At 47.9% G+C, this 17624-nt stretch overlaps 1 protein-coding gene across 1 annotated transcript in view; it reads left to right on the forward strand.

The window, feature by feature from the left end:
- prkcq (protein kinase C, theta) overlaps positions 1-17624 on the forward strand; it is a 118660-nt gene that overhangs the window by 15233 nt on the left and 85803 nt on the right. The window contains exon 2 of the mRNA XM_041203272.1: positions 14650-14849. Within this exon, the coding sequence (XP_041059206.1) occupies positions 14650-14849 (200 nt within the window). The remainder of the gene's footprint in view (positions 1-14649; positions 14850-17624) is intronic.

Genomic DNA, 17624 nt, shown 5'->3' on the forward strand with positions numbered 1-17624 from the left:
ACTAAAAGAAACAGACTTGGGAAAAAGCCTCTAGCCACTTTGCAAAAGTCTGCTGTTCCAGTAACCAAAGTTGTGTTAAAAGCCTTTGGAATTCCACTGCCGAGTGGGTGCTTGTGGTAACCTTGCTGGATTGTTGCTATAAATTTAAAATCTATTTTGGACTGTTGTCTTTACTGGGTGTACAGTTGGAAGGATGGTTAACTAGGAATTTTGGGAATTGTTATACTATTAAGTAATCATGTAATTATAATCTTATGTATGTGTTTTATTCTTCTTTTGGTTAATAAACGTTTTAATTTAATCTTTAAAAGCTAGCGGACTCATTACTTCTGAGTTCAGTGTAGAAATCTTCTTGTAATAAATACAAATGGCAAAACTGTTGTGATAGCCTGTCCAAGTTTTCCTGGTGGATTTGGTCAGCCTGGCACAATAGAAGGTCATCAAACAGGTTGGCAGTGGGCTCAAAAGCAACACTTCTGCTCCTCCTGTGACCCCACACAAATAAAAGCTCAAAAGAAACATCAATCTCCATCAGTTCCTCTAAGGATCTATGGTTAGGCTACTTGGTGCCCGGCACAAATGGGTGGAGGACACAGTGCCAGCGGAGATCCTGACAACGAGTGAATGTATTTCCAAGAACAGAGTCTGACAGCAAGTTCCTTTCCCTTCAGTTTTTTGAAGCCTTCAAGATCACACAGGGCCTGATAAAGTACTGTAATATCAGCATTTATCACTACCAGAATTTCTTTGTTGAGATGTTCAAGTAACAGATTATACTTAGCAAAAGAACAAAAAGGAATAAGTTGTCATTGATGATTATCTCAGAAATCTTGTCAAAAAACCAACTCAGTTAATGGTAACTGAGAAAAGAAAAGTGTCATTGAAAAATATCAAATGAGGAAAATCACTTGCAGTGGATGAGATAAGGCAATTGGACCCATTAGGCCCAATCATTCCTAGAGGCTTGATATCATCTACTGTACAACATTCATCCTGTATCTCTGTTATTTAGAACCAATTGCCAGTGGGACCCTTTTTAGGGAGAGGTGAAAAGTAACTTACACTTGAGTGATTGAAGGTTCAAAGTTAGTGTACTGTAAGTTTCTCATTTTGCTAATTAAATGTATTTTTTAAAATCTTCAGGTTGGTTAGTGAGAGCCTTACAAAAGCAGAGAGAGAGAAGTGGTATACGAATGCAGGAACACATTCATTCAAAATGCCAGTGAAAGTAAATTCGATCCATATGACAGGTGGTGCCTATGCTGTGGTAAAATAAACTGTTCAATTTAAAGCCAGTGCTGAGCCAGCATCAAGTAAGGCCTCCTGAAACAACGTTCCTATCACATGGGTAACTATCCTGTGCTCCACCCACCATCCTATCAATGGCTATGTTTGAATTTGGCAAAAGACAGTCCCATATTTAACCCTGGCCCACTGCCCTCCACAATCCACTTCCTCTCCTCCAATCTATCTCATGAACAAAGAAAGCCTATGCCAATCTTTATAATTACTTGAGATTGTACCGACATAGAACTTGATTCATTCTTTCATCCACTTCTTGTGAGTCTTTTCAGGGTAAAAGTCCCTTTGTTCATTATTTCCCATGTCACACACCAACTGCAATAATAACTTGCATTTACATAGCATCTTTGATGTAGTATAACATCCTAAGGTGCTTCAGAGGTCTGTAATCAGATCGAAATGTGACACTGAATCACAAAAGATGACATTAAGACAGCTTGGTCAAAGAGGTATATTTTAAGTATTGTCTTAGAGGAGGAAAGAGAGGTGGAGGAGCTTACAGAAGGAATTCCAGAGTTCACGGCCCAGGCAGCTGATGGCAATGATGGAGCGGTTAAAATTGGGAATGCACAAGTGGCCGGAATTGGAGGAGCTCCAAGATCTCTGAAATCTGCAGGCAAGTCAGCAAGCAGGCATTTTATTCCCAGCCCTCTCTGCCACTGAGATGTTTCTCGCTGTATTGCATGAGAGTAACTTGTCTTTCTCTGCTCCGTGCCACCATGGACTACGTGTTGTTCCACAACCCTGCCCACTTATAGAATCGTAGAATGGTTACAACACAGAAGGGGGCCATTCAGCCTGTCATGTCTGTGCCAACTCTTTACTGCACTGCCCCACCTTTTCCCTGTCGCCTTGCAAGTTTTTGCCCTTCAGGTGCTTATTCTATTTATTTTTGAAAGCCCCAATTGATTCTGCCTCGACCATACTCTCAGGCAATGCATTCCAGATCCTAAACAACTTGTTGCATAAAATAAAACATTTTTCCTCATGTCACTGTTGATCCTTTTGTCAATCACTTTAAATCTGTGCCCTCTGGTTCTTGATCCCTCAGCCACTGGTAACACTTCCTCCCTGTCCACTGTGTCTCACCTCATGATTTTTAAAATCTCTATCAAATCTCCTCTCCACCTTCTCTTCTCCGAGAAGAACAACAGCAGCTTCTCCAATCTATCTAAGTAACTGAAGTCCCACATCCTTGGAACCGTACTCATAATTCTTTTCTGCACCCCTCTGTAAAACCTTCATAGTGTGATGCCCAGAATCAGGGCCCAGGAAAAGGTGGGGGGGGGTGGTGTGTGCAGACAGCCCTAATCACTGGGACCCATGCCTCTAGGGGGGCTTGGGCTCATTGGCTAACAAGCCTGTCAATCTGGGTGGTCAGTGTCAAAAGCAGCCACCTGGAACGTAGACCATCCCAATTGACAGGCTAATCGACCAATCATTGCTGTTGTTCCAAATGACAGCAATCATTGGTCGAGTAGTGGGATGGGCCAGATTCCTTTCTCACCTCGTGGGCCTCTGTTTGGGCCTGGTCATCATGGAGTGCTGCCTCGTTAATCTTCAGACCTGGCTGGAGCACAAGCAGGCTGGTGACAGTTGTTTCAAAGCAGGTTCCCTCACACAGATCCACCCCCACCAACCACCTCTTTCCCCTTGTAAAGTACAGGCAAATGGTTTCCTCTTCGGGCTCAAATTCTTTATTCCAAACCCACAATTTACCAGAACCAGCTCCTGGGCCTCGGGACATTTTGAGATTTATACCTGCCTCCTTCTGCCTCTCCTCCCAGTTCCGCGTGTCTGGCCGTTTCCAACGGCAACAGACGGCGGTTGGGGGGCGCTGGGTAAGAGAGCGGTGGTGGCATGAGGCAACCAGTTTTGGCCATGAATGGAATTTGAGTCTGCCTTCAAGGTCTTTCCAGTTAGATGGAGCAAACTCTGGTAAATTGAGATCTGGAAGTCTAATCACCATTGAGAGCTTTTCCTACTTGGATAGATCATCCTTGCTGTGTGCTGGCTGTGTCAGCAAGTCCTTCCATCAGTTGTCTAATGCCAATTTAATTTGGCACAGAAGCTACTGCAGGTATTCTGCATGCAAGAGGAAGATCTGGGAGCCTAAGGCTTTAAACATAGCTGCTGAGAAGCTGAGTAGAATTTCATTAATGTACAGGACAGTCCAGAAGGATTTTAGATAAAAGAGTACATATGCAAATGTACAGGCCTGAGGACAAGGGCAGTTGTTGAAACTCATTAACTGTTATAAAAGATTGCCATCAAAGTTCCCAGAACCTGTGGAAGCTTTGTAATTGCTTGGATGATTGCTCGTCAAGTTAGAAATGGGAAAATATCTGTTAAGGAGCAGGGTAAGGCCTGTGATTCTGTCTGAGGTAAAGTGCCTAGTGCCTCATCTCTCCAGCCCTTTCCTGCCCTCCTCCCTCAAATGTGTGTGGCTCTGGCCTCTGTGCTAGGCCCTTGCCAACCCCATCCAGCCACTGCTCGTGGTGTTAGAACCATAGAACACTACAGCACAGAAAACAGGCCATTCGGCCCTTCTAGTCTGTGCCAAAATATTATTCCGCTAGTCCCATTGACCTGCACCTAGTCCATAACCCTCCAGACCTCTCCCATCCATGTATCTATCCAATTTATTCTTAGAGTGAGCCCGCATTTACCACTTCAGGTGGTAGCTCGTTCCACACTCTCACCACTCTCTGAGTGAAGAAGTTCCCCCTAATGTTCCCCCTAAACCTTTCCCCTTTCACCCTAAAGCCATGTCCTCTCGTGTTTATTTCTCCTTAATGTGAAGTTCCACTGCATTGATGTATCCTGTGAAAATTTCTTTCAGATCCATCCCATCAAAGTAATGAGGCAGGCTCCCGACAAATAGTTGATGACAATCTGGGTATTGGAGTGTGCACCGTGTTTCTGAGTCCTCTAGGTTACTTTCACTATGACCAGGCCTGGGGCTCTCTGATGCCATACCCTGCTGTTTTCCAATTCACTGATAATGAGGCCTTTGGGGGTGGAATCTGAATATCTGGTTTTGTCTCCAGTCAGGACTGTGGTGTTAGGGCTTTGACAACATGAGGTGCAATTTCAGTGGTAGGGCCAATCCCTCCCTACCTCAGTCCTCCCTCAAAAGTGAGTGAGGGAGTGAATGAGTGAGAACCATGGGGTTGGGAATGAATCTTATCTTTATTCATTTAGGGGATGTGAATATTGCTGGCTGGGCCAGCATTTATTGTCCATCCATAATTGCCCTTGAAAAGTTGGTGGTGAACTGTCTCCTTGATTCGCTGCAGTCCATGTGGTGTAGGTATATCTACAGTGCTGTTAGGGAGGGAGTTCCAGGGTTTTGGCCCAGCAACAGTGAAGGAACGGCGATATATTTCCAAGACAGGATGGTAAGTGGCTTGGAGGGGGACTTCCAGGTAAGGGTGTTCCCATGTATCTGCTGCCCTTATCCTTCTAGGTGGCAATGGTCGTTGGTTGAGAAAGTGCTGTCTAAGGAGCCTTGGTGAGTTTCTGCAGTGCATCTTGTCGATGGTACACACTGCTGCTAATGTGCATCAGTGGTGGAGGGAGTGAATGTTTGTGGAAGGGGTGTCGATCAAGTGGGCTGCTTTGTCCTGGATGGTGTTGAGCTTCTTGAGTGTTGTTGGAGCTACACTCATCCAGGCAAGTGGAGAATATTCCATCACACCCCTGACTTATGTCTTGTAAGTGGTAGACAGGCTTTGGGGAGTAAGTTGAGTTGAGTTACTCGCTGCAGGATTCCTAGCCTCTGACCTGCTCTTGTAGTCACAGTATTTATATGGTTAGTCCAGTTCAGTTTCTGGTCAATGGTAACCCCCAGGATGTTGATAGTGGGGGATTCCGTGATGGTAATGCCATTGAGTATCAAGGGGTGATGTTAGATTCTCTCTTGTTGGGGATGGTCATTGCCTGGCACTTGTGTGGTGCAAATATTACTTGCCACTTGTCAGCCCAAGCCTGGATATTGTCCAGACCTTGCTGTAATTGGACATGGACTGCTTCAATATCTGAGGAGTTGCGAATGGTGCTGAATATTGTGCAATCATCAGCGAACATCCCCACTTATGACCTTATGATGGAAGGAAGGTCATTGATGAAGCAGCTGAAGATGGTTGGGCCGAGGACACTACCCTGAGGAACTCCTGCAGTGACATCCTGGAGCTGAGATGATTGACCTCCAACAACCACAACCATCTTCCTTTGTGTTAAGTATGGCTACAACCAGCGGAGAGTTTTCCCCCTGATTCCCATTCACACACATACACACACACACACGGACTGCTCGGTGTGAACAAACACGCACCCTGCCCCTCCCCCGCCTCCTCCCTCCCCAGAAACCTATCCATACCAGCCATGGAGAGGAGCAAATTCCAAGCTGAAAGCCAACCTGCTTCCGACCCCACTTTCATATGAATTCCATCGAGGCCAGCATGGAGCCTGCACCGCCAGAGGTGAACGTGAGGTCAGTGTTAGTTAAACCCAACTCCTCAGCTCGGCGCCGGTTACCTCCACCTTCCCTGCTGACCAGGACTTGGGGCCTAGTCTGTCTCCTTCCAGCTCCACTTCTGAAGTGAAAAGGCAAAAAAGGTTTTATTCGTTAGCTCTACCACTTGGCACTTTTTAATGGTCACCTTTACTAACCTTTAAACGATCAATTTATTGTTTTACATTGATTTTCTTGCTCAGCAAGATGTGTATGTTTTCTTCATACCTTAACTTTTTTTTTGAAATTTATGTTTAATGTTTAATGCTGCTGGGTTTCTTGTTGCAGGGGAATGAGGGGCTCCCAGGAAGGTCTGATTGTTTTTCGGAGGGCTGGGGAAGGAAGTTATTTCTGCTCCAATAGAAACAGGAAATATTGGAAATGCGCAGCATGTCTGGCGGCATTTGTGCAGAGAGAAACAGAGGTCAGCGACCCTTAGTCAGAACTAGTGCTGATCATGGGCCTGAAGCATTGACTCTGTTTCTCTCTCTACAGATGCTGCCAGATCTGCTGAGTATTTCCAGCACTTTCTGTTTATATTTCAGATTTATAGCCCCTGCCGTACTTTGCTCTCCTATTATGTGCTCCACGCTGAGCATTTGTAAGTGTGGTTCGTTTCAATTTAAAATGAGAAAATATTTATCACTCAATGCAAAATGTAATTTTTCCATTAACAAAGTCCACCTGGGGCAGGTGAATTGTTTGGTACTAATTTACTGGAAGATTTTGCCATTTTTAAACTTGGAAGTGAAATCAGGAGTTATGCGCCAAGAGAACATGTCACTGTTAGCTCAAGATATTCTCATCTGTACATAGGATTGTTGTTTACAGTGCTTGTGAAGTTCAAGTCTTTGGATGTTGCTGTCTGGATATTGTCCAGTGCCTGTGGGCGGAATTTTCTGTGTCCACTGGCGTCGAGCGTGCTCAGTGTTGTGAGGGAATAATATGGCAAGAAGGCCGGAAATTGGTTTCGCAACATTGCGAAACCAGTTTGTGACCGTCTGCCCAGCCCACCAATGGCCGGCCACGTTTCCCGCCAGGAAACCTCATTGTAATACATCTGCATATCCATATAGGGCCAGCCCACCGGAATCATTCCCCTACCCCACCCTCACCTGTTGGATCGTCCGCCCAGGCCTCGCGGACATCCGAGCAGTAAAAGGTGCTGGAGCCCAACAGCAAAGGTGCACTGGAGGAATGCCCATGGCCTGCTGGGTGGATTCCCATGGACATGACTCTGAAGCAGCTCATGGAAGTTGGAAAGTTGAGGGTCTGCTCACGACGGATGATGGTTGAGGGGGTGGAGAGGAAGGTCCAGATGCACGTGGGAGAGGAAGATGTGCCGGGGATGGGAGAGGAAGGTCCAGGGATTGACTAGGAGAGGAAGAGGTTTTGGGGAGGATGAGGTTGGGAATGAAGCTGTAAGAGGGCGTGATGTTTGGAGGGGGAAACAAAGGTGTCAGGGGGTGAGGTTGGGAAGGGGGAACGAAGGTGTCAGGGGGAGGTTGTGGGGAGGAGGGAGTACGGTGGGGAGGAGGGGTAATGGGGGAGAAGACAGCAACTGGGGAGATAGGTGAAAGGGGGTGGAAGGTGTAAGGAAAGGAGTTTGGAGTGGGGGAAGGAGTGTGGAAAGGGGAGGGTGTCCAGGGGAAGGAAGAAGGAGTGCGGGGAAGGGAGGGAGTCTGGGGGGGAGGAAGGAGTGTGGAAAGGGGTGGAAGTAAGGGTATGGGAAGAAGTAAGAGTGTCTGAAAGAGTCAGGAGGGGAGGAACACTGAGGGGAAGTCCGGGGGGGTGGAGAGGGCAAAGGTGGGGGGAGTCCGGGGTGGGAGAAGGGATTCCAAGGGGGGAAGGGGTCCGGCGGGGGGGATGTCCAGGTGAACATGCCAGGGAGGGCTCTGATGAGTCCATGACTGTCTCCTAGGGTGTGAAGCGAGGGTGGACGCAGTATGGAGGAAGGGTGAGAATGACCGAGCGCACAATGAGGCAGTAGGGTGGGAGGTCGAGGGTTTGACGGTAGCAGTAGAATGGACGGCGAGGGTGGTTGGTGGGGACTTGGAGGCGGACACAGACCCTGAGGGCGGGAAGGAGGAGGTCGAGGAGGTCAGTGTGGATGGGGGGATTTTCAGGAAGGAAGAAAACGTGCACATTCACCTGGACATCCCCGAGGGAAAAGAGCTGTGGCTGGTAGGTCACGGAGGGGAGATGGAAGGTGATGCCAATGGGGGGTGGGGGGGTGTCAACAGTGGTGGGGGAAAGGAAGTGGGTAAATGGGGGAGGGGAAACGACAGGGGAGTGAATGAAAAACTGAATCACCACCAAGCCGTCTAAATCAAAAGTGAAATGAGAGTTGTGGTGGGCAAGATCAGGTGCTGCATGGGAGTGTGATCAGTGGGTGGGCGGAGATGCAGGTCAGCTCAGATGGACAACTGAAAGTGAACCCCAGCAGGCAGCATTGAAAATACTCAGGACAGTGAGGTGAGTGTGAGACCAGAAGGACCCGTGTGCGTGGGAGAGTGTGTTCATGAGGCTCTGAAAGGCCCTGCCACACATAGACACCTCTCCCTCCAGAATCACTCGTTGGCCGGCTGCTCCCTCTGCGGTGACAGAGGACGAGGTCGAGCAGCTCACAGGCAAAGGGGACTCAGAGGGAGCGGACAGCTTCTGAGATTCCTGAGTGGATGATCCAGGGGTGTCCGGCTGCCGCTCCTCCTCCCTTCGGGTGCCCAAGGGCACCGGCCTGACTCTTTGGGGGGAAAGGAGCATCTGGAGGGATGTTGAGGTGCCCCGTTTCCCTTTCGCATGACCCCACTGCAGGAACTCACCCATGGCTCCCGCATCGGAGTGCAGGTCGGCACACATCTCCACGTTCTACTGGACCAGGGTCTCCGTGACATCCGCCATCCTCTCCATGGAGACCTCCATACGTGCGCATGTGGGCACCACTTCATCAAAGAGCAGGCGGACTCCTCTGACTTGTAAGCCACTCTGTTGAGGGCTTCCAACAGCTCTGTGTGATGTTCCCCTGCCTTCTGCTGACTCCAGGATGAGTTGGAAGGCCAAATCCACAGGCTCGTCACCTAACTCAGACCTCACAGAGGCCTCTTCCCCAGAAGCCCTCCCAGTGCCAGGGATCTTGGCTGAACCTGCCTCCTCCTGCTGCAGACACATGTCCTCGTGGTGACTACCAGATTGTGAACCTGAGCCTGCTCTAGATCTAGGTCCCCCTGAGGTGTGTGTCTCTGCGCTGGTGCAGGGTGTGGGTAAGCGCTGTGACGGGTCTTCCAGGCTGCTTATTTCCAGCTCTTCAATGGAGGAGGTGTCCTCTTGGCTGGAGGTGAGGATGTGGATGGAGCTGAGGGACTGGCTGGCTGAGGGTGTCGGTCGCTTGGCAGAGCTCCCTGTGAACCAGAGTAGAAATAATTAGTGCATAGTTGCAGAATCAAAAGTAGGAGCGAGAGTGTTGAGGGAGGGATGATGTGGCGCAGGATCCTCACGAGCGTGTTTGCCGCCGACCTCACCGTTAACGCAGACACGGTCCACATCCTCACCAGCCAGCATGATGGCACACTCTTCAAAGTGAGCGAGGGGCCTCATGCAACCACTCCACCGACCCCCCCCCCACCACCCGGTCTGGGACCTCTCCCTGCTGATGTGAGCCAGCTTCTCCTGCATGAAAACAGAAGGAGAGAGTGTGAGCAGGACACATGGCACTGTGTGGACTGTTTGTGTGGAGAGCGGAGACGTGGACAGGATGAGGAAGCGAGCTCGAGAGGATATGAGCCTGATGGAGATGTGAGGGTGTGTGTGTGAGTTAGTGGTGTTGTCCCTTGAGGTGTGAGATCCCTGTGGATGTGTGATGGGTTTGTGAGTGTGAGAGTTGAGAGTGATGAGAAGAGTGAGTTACCCTGGTGGAACAGATGAGACCATTCATCCTGTAGCGGCACTGGGTGGCTGTCCTTGTTTGCAGGGCATTGGCGCTGACCGCCGCTGGCACTGCCTCCCAAGCTGGATTGGTGATGCTGCCCATCCTGCGGCCAGAACGGAGGTGGAGGACATCACAGTGGGCATCCACAGCGTCCAAAAGGCACCTGAGGGACATGTCGCTAAACCAGGGGGGCTGCAGTCTTTTTGCCTCTCGTCTGTCTTCCTGTCCTCTGTGCAGCAGTCGTGGGCTCGGGGCTCTGAGAGGTGTGTGCGCAGCTGCACTTTAAATGTGGCGCCCAATCATGATGAAGCGGTGAGCTGGTGGCATGATGGGCGAATGAAAGCGGCGCGTTTGGGATGATACAGTGTGAGAAGCAGCCAGTGCAGCCAGTGGATATAACGTCACTTTCCCCTACCGCTACTGCACTTAGTGCAAATCTGGGGCAATTCTGCCCTGTGTCTGGTGTTCAATGATTGCAGTGCTTTCCCATTGTAGGCCATTATTGAACCAATTGTAAGACGGCAGCTTACAGAGCCTCCCTCAAGTGGGGGTGACATGACTATAGCTGCCCAGATAGGACACATAGCACTGCTGCACTTCTCAACCCAACCAGCCTGCTTTAAAGAAGCAGAGCTGAGTTGCATAATGTGAATGACCAAGATGTGTGTAATTGCCTGACAAAGCCGTGGTTGTAAAGTGTATCATACTGAAACCTAAGCTTTCAATTGGCTTTCTAAATGGAGGGATAGAGTACAAAAGCCAAGAAGTTTTACTAAACCTATATAAAACAGTTTGACCCCACTGTGACTAGTGTTCCCAATTCTGGGCACCTAAAGGATGTGAGGGGGAGGGTTAAAGGTGTGAGGGGGAGGGTTAAAGGTGTGAGGGGGAGGGTTAAAGGCGTGGGTAGGAGGGTTAAAGGTGTGAGGGGGAGGGTTAAAGGTGTGAGGGGGAGGGTTAAAGGTGTGGGTGGGAGGGTTAAAGGTGTGAGGGGGAGGGTTAAAGGTGTGGGTGGGAGGGTTAAAGGTGTGAGGGGGAGGGTTAAAGGTGTGAGGGGGAGGGTTAAAGGTGTGGGTGGGAGGGTTAAAGGTGTGGGTGGGAGGGTTAAAGGTGTGAGGGGGAGGGTTAAAGGTGTGAGGGGGAGGGTTAAAGGTGTGAGGGGGAGGGTTAAAGGTGTGGGTGGGAGGGTTAAAGGTGTGAGGGGGAGGGTTAAAGGTGTGAGGGGGAGGGTTAAAGGTGTGAGGGGGAGGGCTAAAGGTGTGAGGGGAGGGTTAAAAGTGTGGGTGGGAGGGTTAAAGGTGTGAGGGGGAGGGTTAAAGGTGTGAGGGGGAGGGTTAAAGGTGTGAGGGGGAGGGCTAAAGGTGTGAGGGGAGGGTTAAAAGTGTGGGTGGGAGGGTTAAAGGTGTGAGGGGGAGGGTTAAAGGTGTGAGGGGGAGGGTTAAAGGTGTGAGGGGGAGGGTTAAAGGTGTGAGGGGGAGGGCTAAAGGTGTGAGGGGGAGGGTTAAAGGTATGAGGGGGAGGGTTAAAAGTGTGGGTGTGGGGGTTAAAGGTGTGGGTGGGAGGGTTAAAGGTGTGAGGGGGAGGGTTAAAGGTGTGGGTGGGAGGGTTAAAAGTGTGGGCAGGGGGTTAAGTGTGTGGGTGTGGGGGGTTAAAGGTGTGGGCGGGGGGGGTTAAATGTGTGAGGGGGAGGGTTAAATGTGTGAGGAGGAGTGTTAAAGATGTGGGTGAGAGGGTTAAAGATGTGGGTGAGAGGGTTAAAGATGTGGGTGGGAGGGTTAAAGGTGTGGGCAGGGTGGGTGCAGGGGAAATTAGGGGCCCATGCTTTCTCTCCCTATCGCTGCCCAATTGGGCAAATACTCCAGCTGCGATCTTTTTAAAAAAACAAATAGCTTCATTTTTCTCCTCTCCAGGTTATCTCCTTTCCTCCCTCAAAGTGATGGCCCATGCAAGGCCAAATTCTGTGGGCACTGCCTGTGCTCTGGTCCATCACCCAAGCGGCTATTCTTCAAGTGAGAGCTAGTGACCATCAGCAGACTTGCCAACTATAAGGGGCATCACAATCGAGCACTGTATTGTCCTTCCTCAATGACACACACACACACACACACACACACACACACACACACATCTTGGGGTCAATCATTGGGACCCATCAATAACCCAGCTGAGTTTAATTAACCGTACTGCCCACGATCAAACTTCAGCCTTTGTTTTTATAAAATGTGACACTTGTACAAGTCAGCAAATACGACTTCCACAATTTTCTGAGCAGTTCCTGCTTTGGCTGCGACTGAACAGAAATACTTGTGACGTTCTGTTTGGTGTTAAAAATGGCACTCCTGCCTTTTCCTGCAATTTGCATTTTCTAAAGGCGTAGCTGCAGGTCACCGGCATTTCTGAATTGACTTATAGATGTGTGATCAGATCGATGGCGACAAATCCATATGGGCTGAGGATACGGAAGTGGTTTGTATAGCTGTCGCCTGCCTGAATTGTTGTACAAACTCGGCTTCTGGTCTAAGGGGCTTCTTCCTTTGCTCATGTGATTAGAATGAGCTGGAATAGAGAGCGTACTAGATATACATTTCCCAGTAATCGACTGCAGATTATTTCTTGGTAAAGCTGCAGTAATGGTGCCAGAGCTATTAATCCTTACTTTGTGAATATCGGCATGTTATCAGTACTCACAGCTGACTTCCACTCTGGCAGCACAAAAACTAGGCAAACAGAGAAGAAAAGTTCAATAAAATTTTGAAGTAATTCTCTTGGAGAAACAACAATATCAAGTGATCTTAGAGGCAAATGGTGGCCGTATGTTGAACTTCCCTATCAGGGAGATAATTGGATGGGGCTGATAGATGGTCTAACGTTCTGCATGATTACAAAATACTAGGGTGCTTTAAGAATACTATGGATGTTACTAATTGCACTGTTACTAATAACACTGGGAAGTCAACATATAAACACTTATCACATTTGTGTGCAATTCCTCTCTCTTATTTAGCAGTGGAGTTAATTGATTACTGGCTAAACTAAAATAAATAGGGAATGGATTAAACAATCATGCATTGCTATCCCACTCCATAGTAACTTCAGGTTGTACATTAATACCTTGTAGTATTGATCTGTGAGGAAACACAGGAGCATTAGAGGATGAATATTTGGTGCCACATTAAGAGATTAGGGATTTAATTCCCCCACCAGTACTCTGTAGTTTTCTAGAACCTAACAAGACTATTTTCTGAAGTTGCCTGGGGGGGTTTTAGCCCTTTCCCCTAAAGACAAGGGAACATTGAGGTGGGTGGGGGCAAGGAGGGATGTTGCTGGTGGCTGGGGTCAAACTTCACCAGGCTGCCATAGAATGATCCCTCCTTGTCAAATGAAGAACAGCCTTGTTGCTGGAACTGGAACGAGCTGATAACCCACCCTCTGCGTTGAGGAAGGTATGTAGGCTGTAACTTGGAAGGCAAAAAGAAATGGAGTGAGAGGCTTCATACCGTCCGAGCAAAGGGCTGGATTTTACGGCCACAAACTGGGAAGGCCTCTCCCCTGCACCTCCTCCTCCCCACCCCCGCTGCACGGGGAATGTCACATACAGACAAAAAGAGCCAGTGGTCTGCAATTTTTTGTCGCCGACTACATTTTTCGGACGTTAGACAGGAAAAGGTTTGGCAGTTCTTTTCGGTTTGACGAGGTGGCACAAGGTGGTAGATAAGACCTGCCAGCAAGACCATGGCCACGGGTCACAGCAGGTTCTGCTGGTGAAGATGGCAGCAGCCATTTGATTTTTGACATCATTTCTTAACTTTTTGGAGTCTCCAATAAGAAATACAGAGAGAGCTGGCGGTGGGGGGGGGGGGCTTTAAATTTGAAGCTCTGATGGACTTCCAGTTCACAGCATTACCCCTGTGCCCCATGACGCTCCAATCTAGACTCCGGGTTGGGGGCAGAGCACCCCACCCCTTCCCACCGGGCGGTGGGTAACCTTTTTTTATTTGTTCATGGGATGTGGGCATCACTGGTTAGGCCAACATTTATTGCCCATCCCTAATTGCCCTTGTTCAGAGGGCATTTTTAAGAGTCAGCCACATTGCTGTGGGTTTGGAGATACATGTAGGCCAGATCAGGTAAGGAAGGTGGATTTCCTTCCCTAAAGAACATCACTGAACTAGATGGGTTCTTACAACAATTGGCAATAGCTTTGTGGTCATTAACAGTCTTATAATTCTGCATTTTTATTGAATTTAAATATCACTGCTGGTGGTGGTGGTAGGATTTGAACCCAGGTCCCCAGAACATTACCCTGTGGTCCCTGGAAGACCAGGCGAGTGACAATTTCACTATGCCACCATCGCCCCCCCAATTGGCTGTCTAACGTTTGATTTGCTGAGTTTTCTGCTCACTTTCCAGTCCACCTCTCTCACCCCGCCAATAAACAAAAAACCCAGCCCAAAGGGTACACATACGGACAGGTCACCAATTTCTAATTGAAACACTGGCAAATGGGGACGTGCCTCATCGAGGGGCTGCATGTCTGAGGTGGTTCCTGAGAGAATATTAGTGGTAGTTAGGGACTAGGTCTTCATAGTTGCAGAAGGAGGGTGTAACACAATAGGAAAAAAGGGGGAAGGTATCCTTATGAAATGATTCTCTGGCTACAATTGGACAGATATGTCCTTTTGAGGCTCAGTGCCATATTTTGTTTTCTAATGCTCCTGTGAAGCACCTTGGAACATTTTATTACATTAAAGGCTCTATATAAATATAAGTTGATGTTATTATAAAATGAAAGTTAGTTACAAACAAGTAACCATTACTCTACGTGTACTTGAGAATCGCTTGGTCTTATTGACTCCCTGTTTGTCTGGTGCCTCTCTCACTCTAATATGTATGAATATCTCAACAGAGAAAGGGCAGATCTTCATGCAAAAGAAGCCCACCATGTATCCTCCTTGGAACAGCACCTTTGATGCACACATCAACAAGGGCCGAGTCATGCACATCCTCATCAAGGACAAAACTGTTGAGTTGATCTCCGAAACCACGGTGGAGCTGAATTCTCTGGCAGAGAAATGTAAACGCAATCAAGGGAAAGCAGACATCTGGGTAACATTTTAATGCTTCATTTGTCAGCAGTTAATGTTTACTCTATTGGCAGTGGACATGACCTTCAGATGAGTCTTTAAACTGAGATCCTTGCTGCCTGTTCAGGTGAATGTTAAAATTTGTAAAGGGAAAGCGTGGGGATATAGGGATGGCATCCTGGAAGGGTTGGTCAAATTGACCAGTGAGTACATACATACGAACCATACAAATTAAGAGCAGGACTAGGCCCACTGAGCCCTTCGAACCTGCTCCGCTATTCAATAAGATCATGGCTGATCTGAATGTAGCCTCAACCCCACATTCCTGCCTACCCCCTTGTTAATCAAGAATCTATCTACCTCTGCCTTAAAAATATTCAAGGACTCTGCTTCCACCACTTTTTGAGGAACAGAGTTCCAAAGATTCAACCTTCTGAGAGAAACAATTTCTCCTCATCCCTGTCTTGAATGAGCGACCCATTATTTTTAAGCCGTGACCCTTAGTTCCGGACTGCCTCGCAAGAGGAAACATTCTCTCCACATCCACCCTGTCAAGACCCCTCAGGATCTTAAAGGTTTCAATCAATCCACCTCTTATTCTTCTAAACTCCAGTGGATACAAGCCCAGCCCGTCCAACCTTTCCTCATAACACAACCCACCCATTCCTGGTATTAGTCTAGCAAAGAACTTCTTCTAACGTATTTACATCTTTCCTTAAATAAGGAGACCAATATTGTACATAATACTCCAGATGTGGTCTCACCAGAGCCCCGTACAACTGAAGCATAACCTCCCTTCTTTTGTAATCGATTCCCCTCACCGTAAATGATAACATGCTATTAGCTTTCCTAATTACCTGCTGTACCTGCATACTAACCTTTTGTGATTCATGCACTAGGACACCCAGATCCCTCTGAACCTCAGAGCTCTGCAATCTCACCATTTAGATAATATGTTACATTTTTTATTCTTCCTGCCAAAATGGACAATCTCACATTTGCCCACATTATACTCCATTTGCCTGATCTTTGCCCACTCACTTAACCTATCTACGTCACTTTGTAACCTCCTTATGTCCTCTTCACAACCTACTTTCCTAGGTATCTTTGTGTCATCAGCAAATTTAGCAACCATCTTTATTTTTTATTTGTTCATGGGATGTGAGCATCGCTGGACAGACCAGCATTTGTTGCCCATCCCCAATTTCCCTTGACAAGGTGGTGGTGAACCGTCTTCTTGAACCGCTACAGTTCATCGGTGTATGTGCACCACAGTGCTGTTAGGGAGGGAGTTCCAGATTTTGACCCAGGTTAAAGGATAAATGGAAATATAGTTCCAAGTCAGGATGGCATGTGGCTTGGAGGGGAACTTGCAGCTGGTAGCGTTCACATGCACTTGCTGCCCTTGCCCTTCTGGGTGGTTTGGAAGGTGCTGTTGAAGGAGGTTTGGTGAGTTGCTGCAGTGCATCGTGTAGATGGCATACACTGCAGCCACTGTGTGTCACCAGTGGAGGAAGCGAATGTTTAAGTTGTTGAGCTTCTTGAGTGTTGTTGAGACTGCACTCACCCAGGCATATGGAGAATATTGAAACCAATCTAACTGGATCCAATCAAATTAAGTGCATTAAAACACTTTTTGCGATTCTGTGAGTCCAGTAAGAAATGACTGGGAGCCTGGAAGCTTAAATCTAAAGCCATTCTGTTCATGTTTGGGAAGGGGCGGAGGAGCAGACATGGAAGAGTAGGAATTACAATCTAGAAAGTTCTCATCCAATGCTTAATACATCAGAGGGATGGAGATATCTGGGATGCTTGCAAGACTTGTGGAGATTGCAGAGATAGGGCAGGGTGAAGTCATGGAGGGATTTGAAAACAAGGATGGGAATTTTAAATTTAAGTCAAAGCATTGCCAGATTGGGAGCCAATGTAGGATAACAAGCATACAGGAGGAAAAGAGCAAGAGATATGGATAAAGAAGCTAAACATTTATACATGGAATTAAACTAGAGTCCTAAAAATGTTCATTTAAATCAAGAATTCAGATCTGTTATAACTTAATCTATTGCCCTGCCCTACTACCTCCCCTCCTCAATCAGGGCCTCAATGTCGCACTCCCTTCCCCTGCTTCACTGTGCCGACTCATCTCCACTGCACTGGGTGCCTGCATCCCCACCCATCAATCACCATGACTGCCGCCGGGAAACCGCTGTGAAAAATTAAAATCAGGCTGTGTTGTTGCCCTTAAATTCGGCAGGACCCCTGTGAAATCCGGGAGTAATTCCGAACACCCATTCAGGAAAGCCATTCAACATTCAGTCAGAGTCTTAGGACTAACTAACAGCCAAGTCTGCCAGCTAGAGGGGAAGGGGGTGTTTGATTGGGGCCAAAATAATGGTTTTCAGTCAGAGTAGGCCATAGCTGGGGTGTTTAGGTGGCACGGTTGCTGTTGAGCAGCTTGATGTGAATTTTCAATCCTAGATCTGCTTGTCAGTTGGTGCAGTCTGGTACTGCTAGAAATGAGTCAGTTTGATTCTGGCCAGACAGAGCAGTAATACTGGAATGGAAAATCAATCTCAAGATGCAGGGTACAAAAGAAAAAACGGACCGAAGTCCATTGCATGCAGCCTGATCACAGTGCACTGGCTCAGGTCATGGAGAATCCCATGCCACAGATTGCAGTTTACACGATGCTCGGTGTGTGAGGAGAAACAGGAGATAAAGGTAAATGTTAAAAAAGGAACTGGGAAATGCAAACTGATAAAAGCCCCTGCCAATTGTTAAACATCGGGTAGGTCGA

This window comes from Carcharodon carcharias, chromosome 13 (assembly GCF_017639515.1).
Source record: "Carcharodon carcharias isolate sCarCar2 chromosome 13, sCarCar2.pri, whole genome shotgun sequence".
NCBI lineage: Eukaryota > Metazoa > Chordata > Chondrichthyes > Lamniformes > Lamnidae > Carcharodon > Carcharodon carcharias.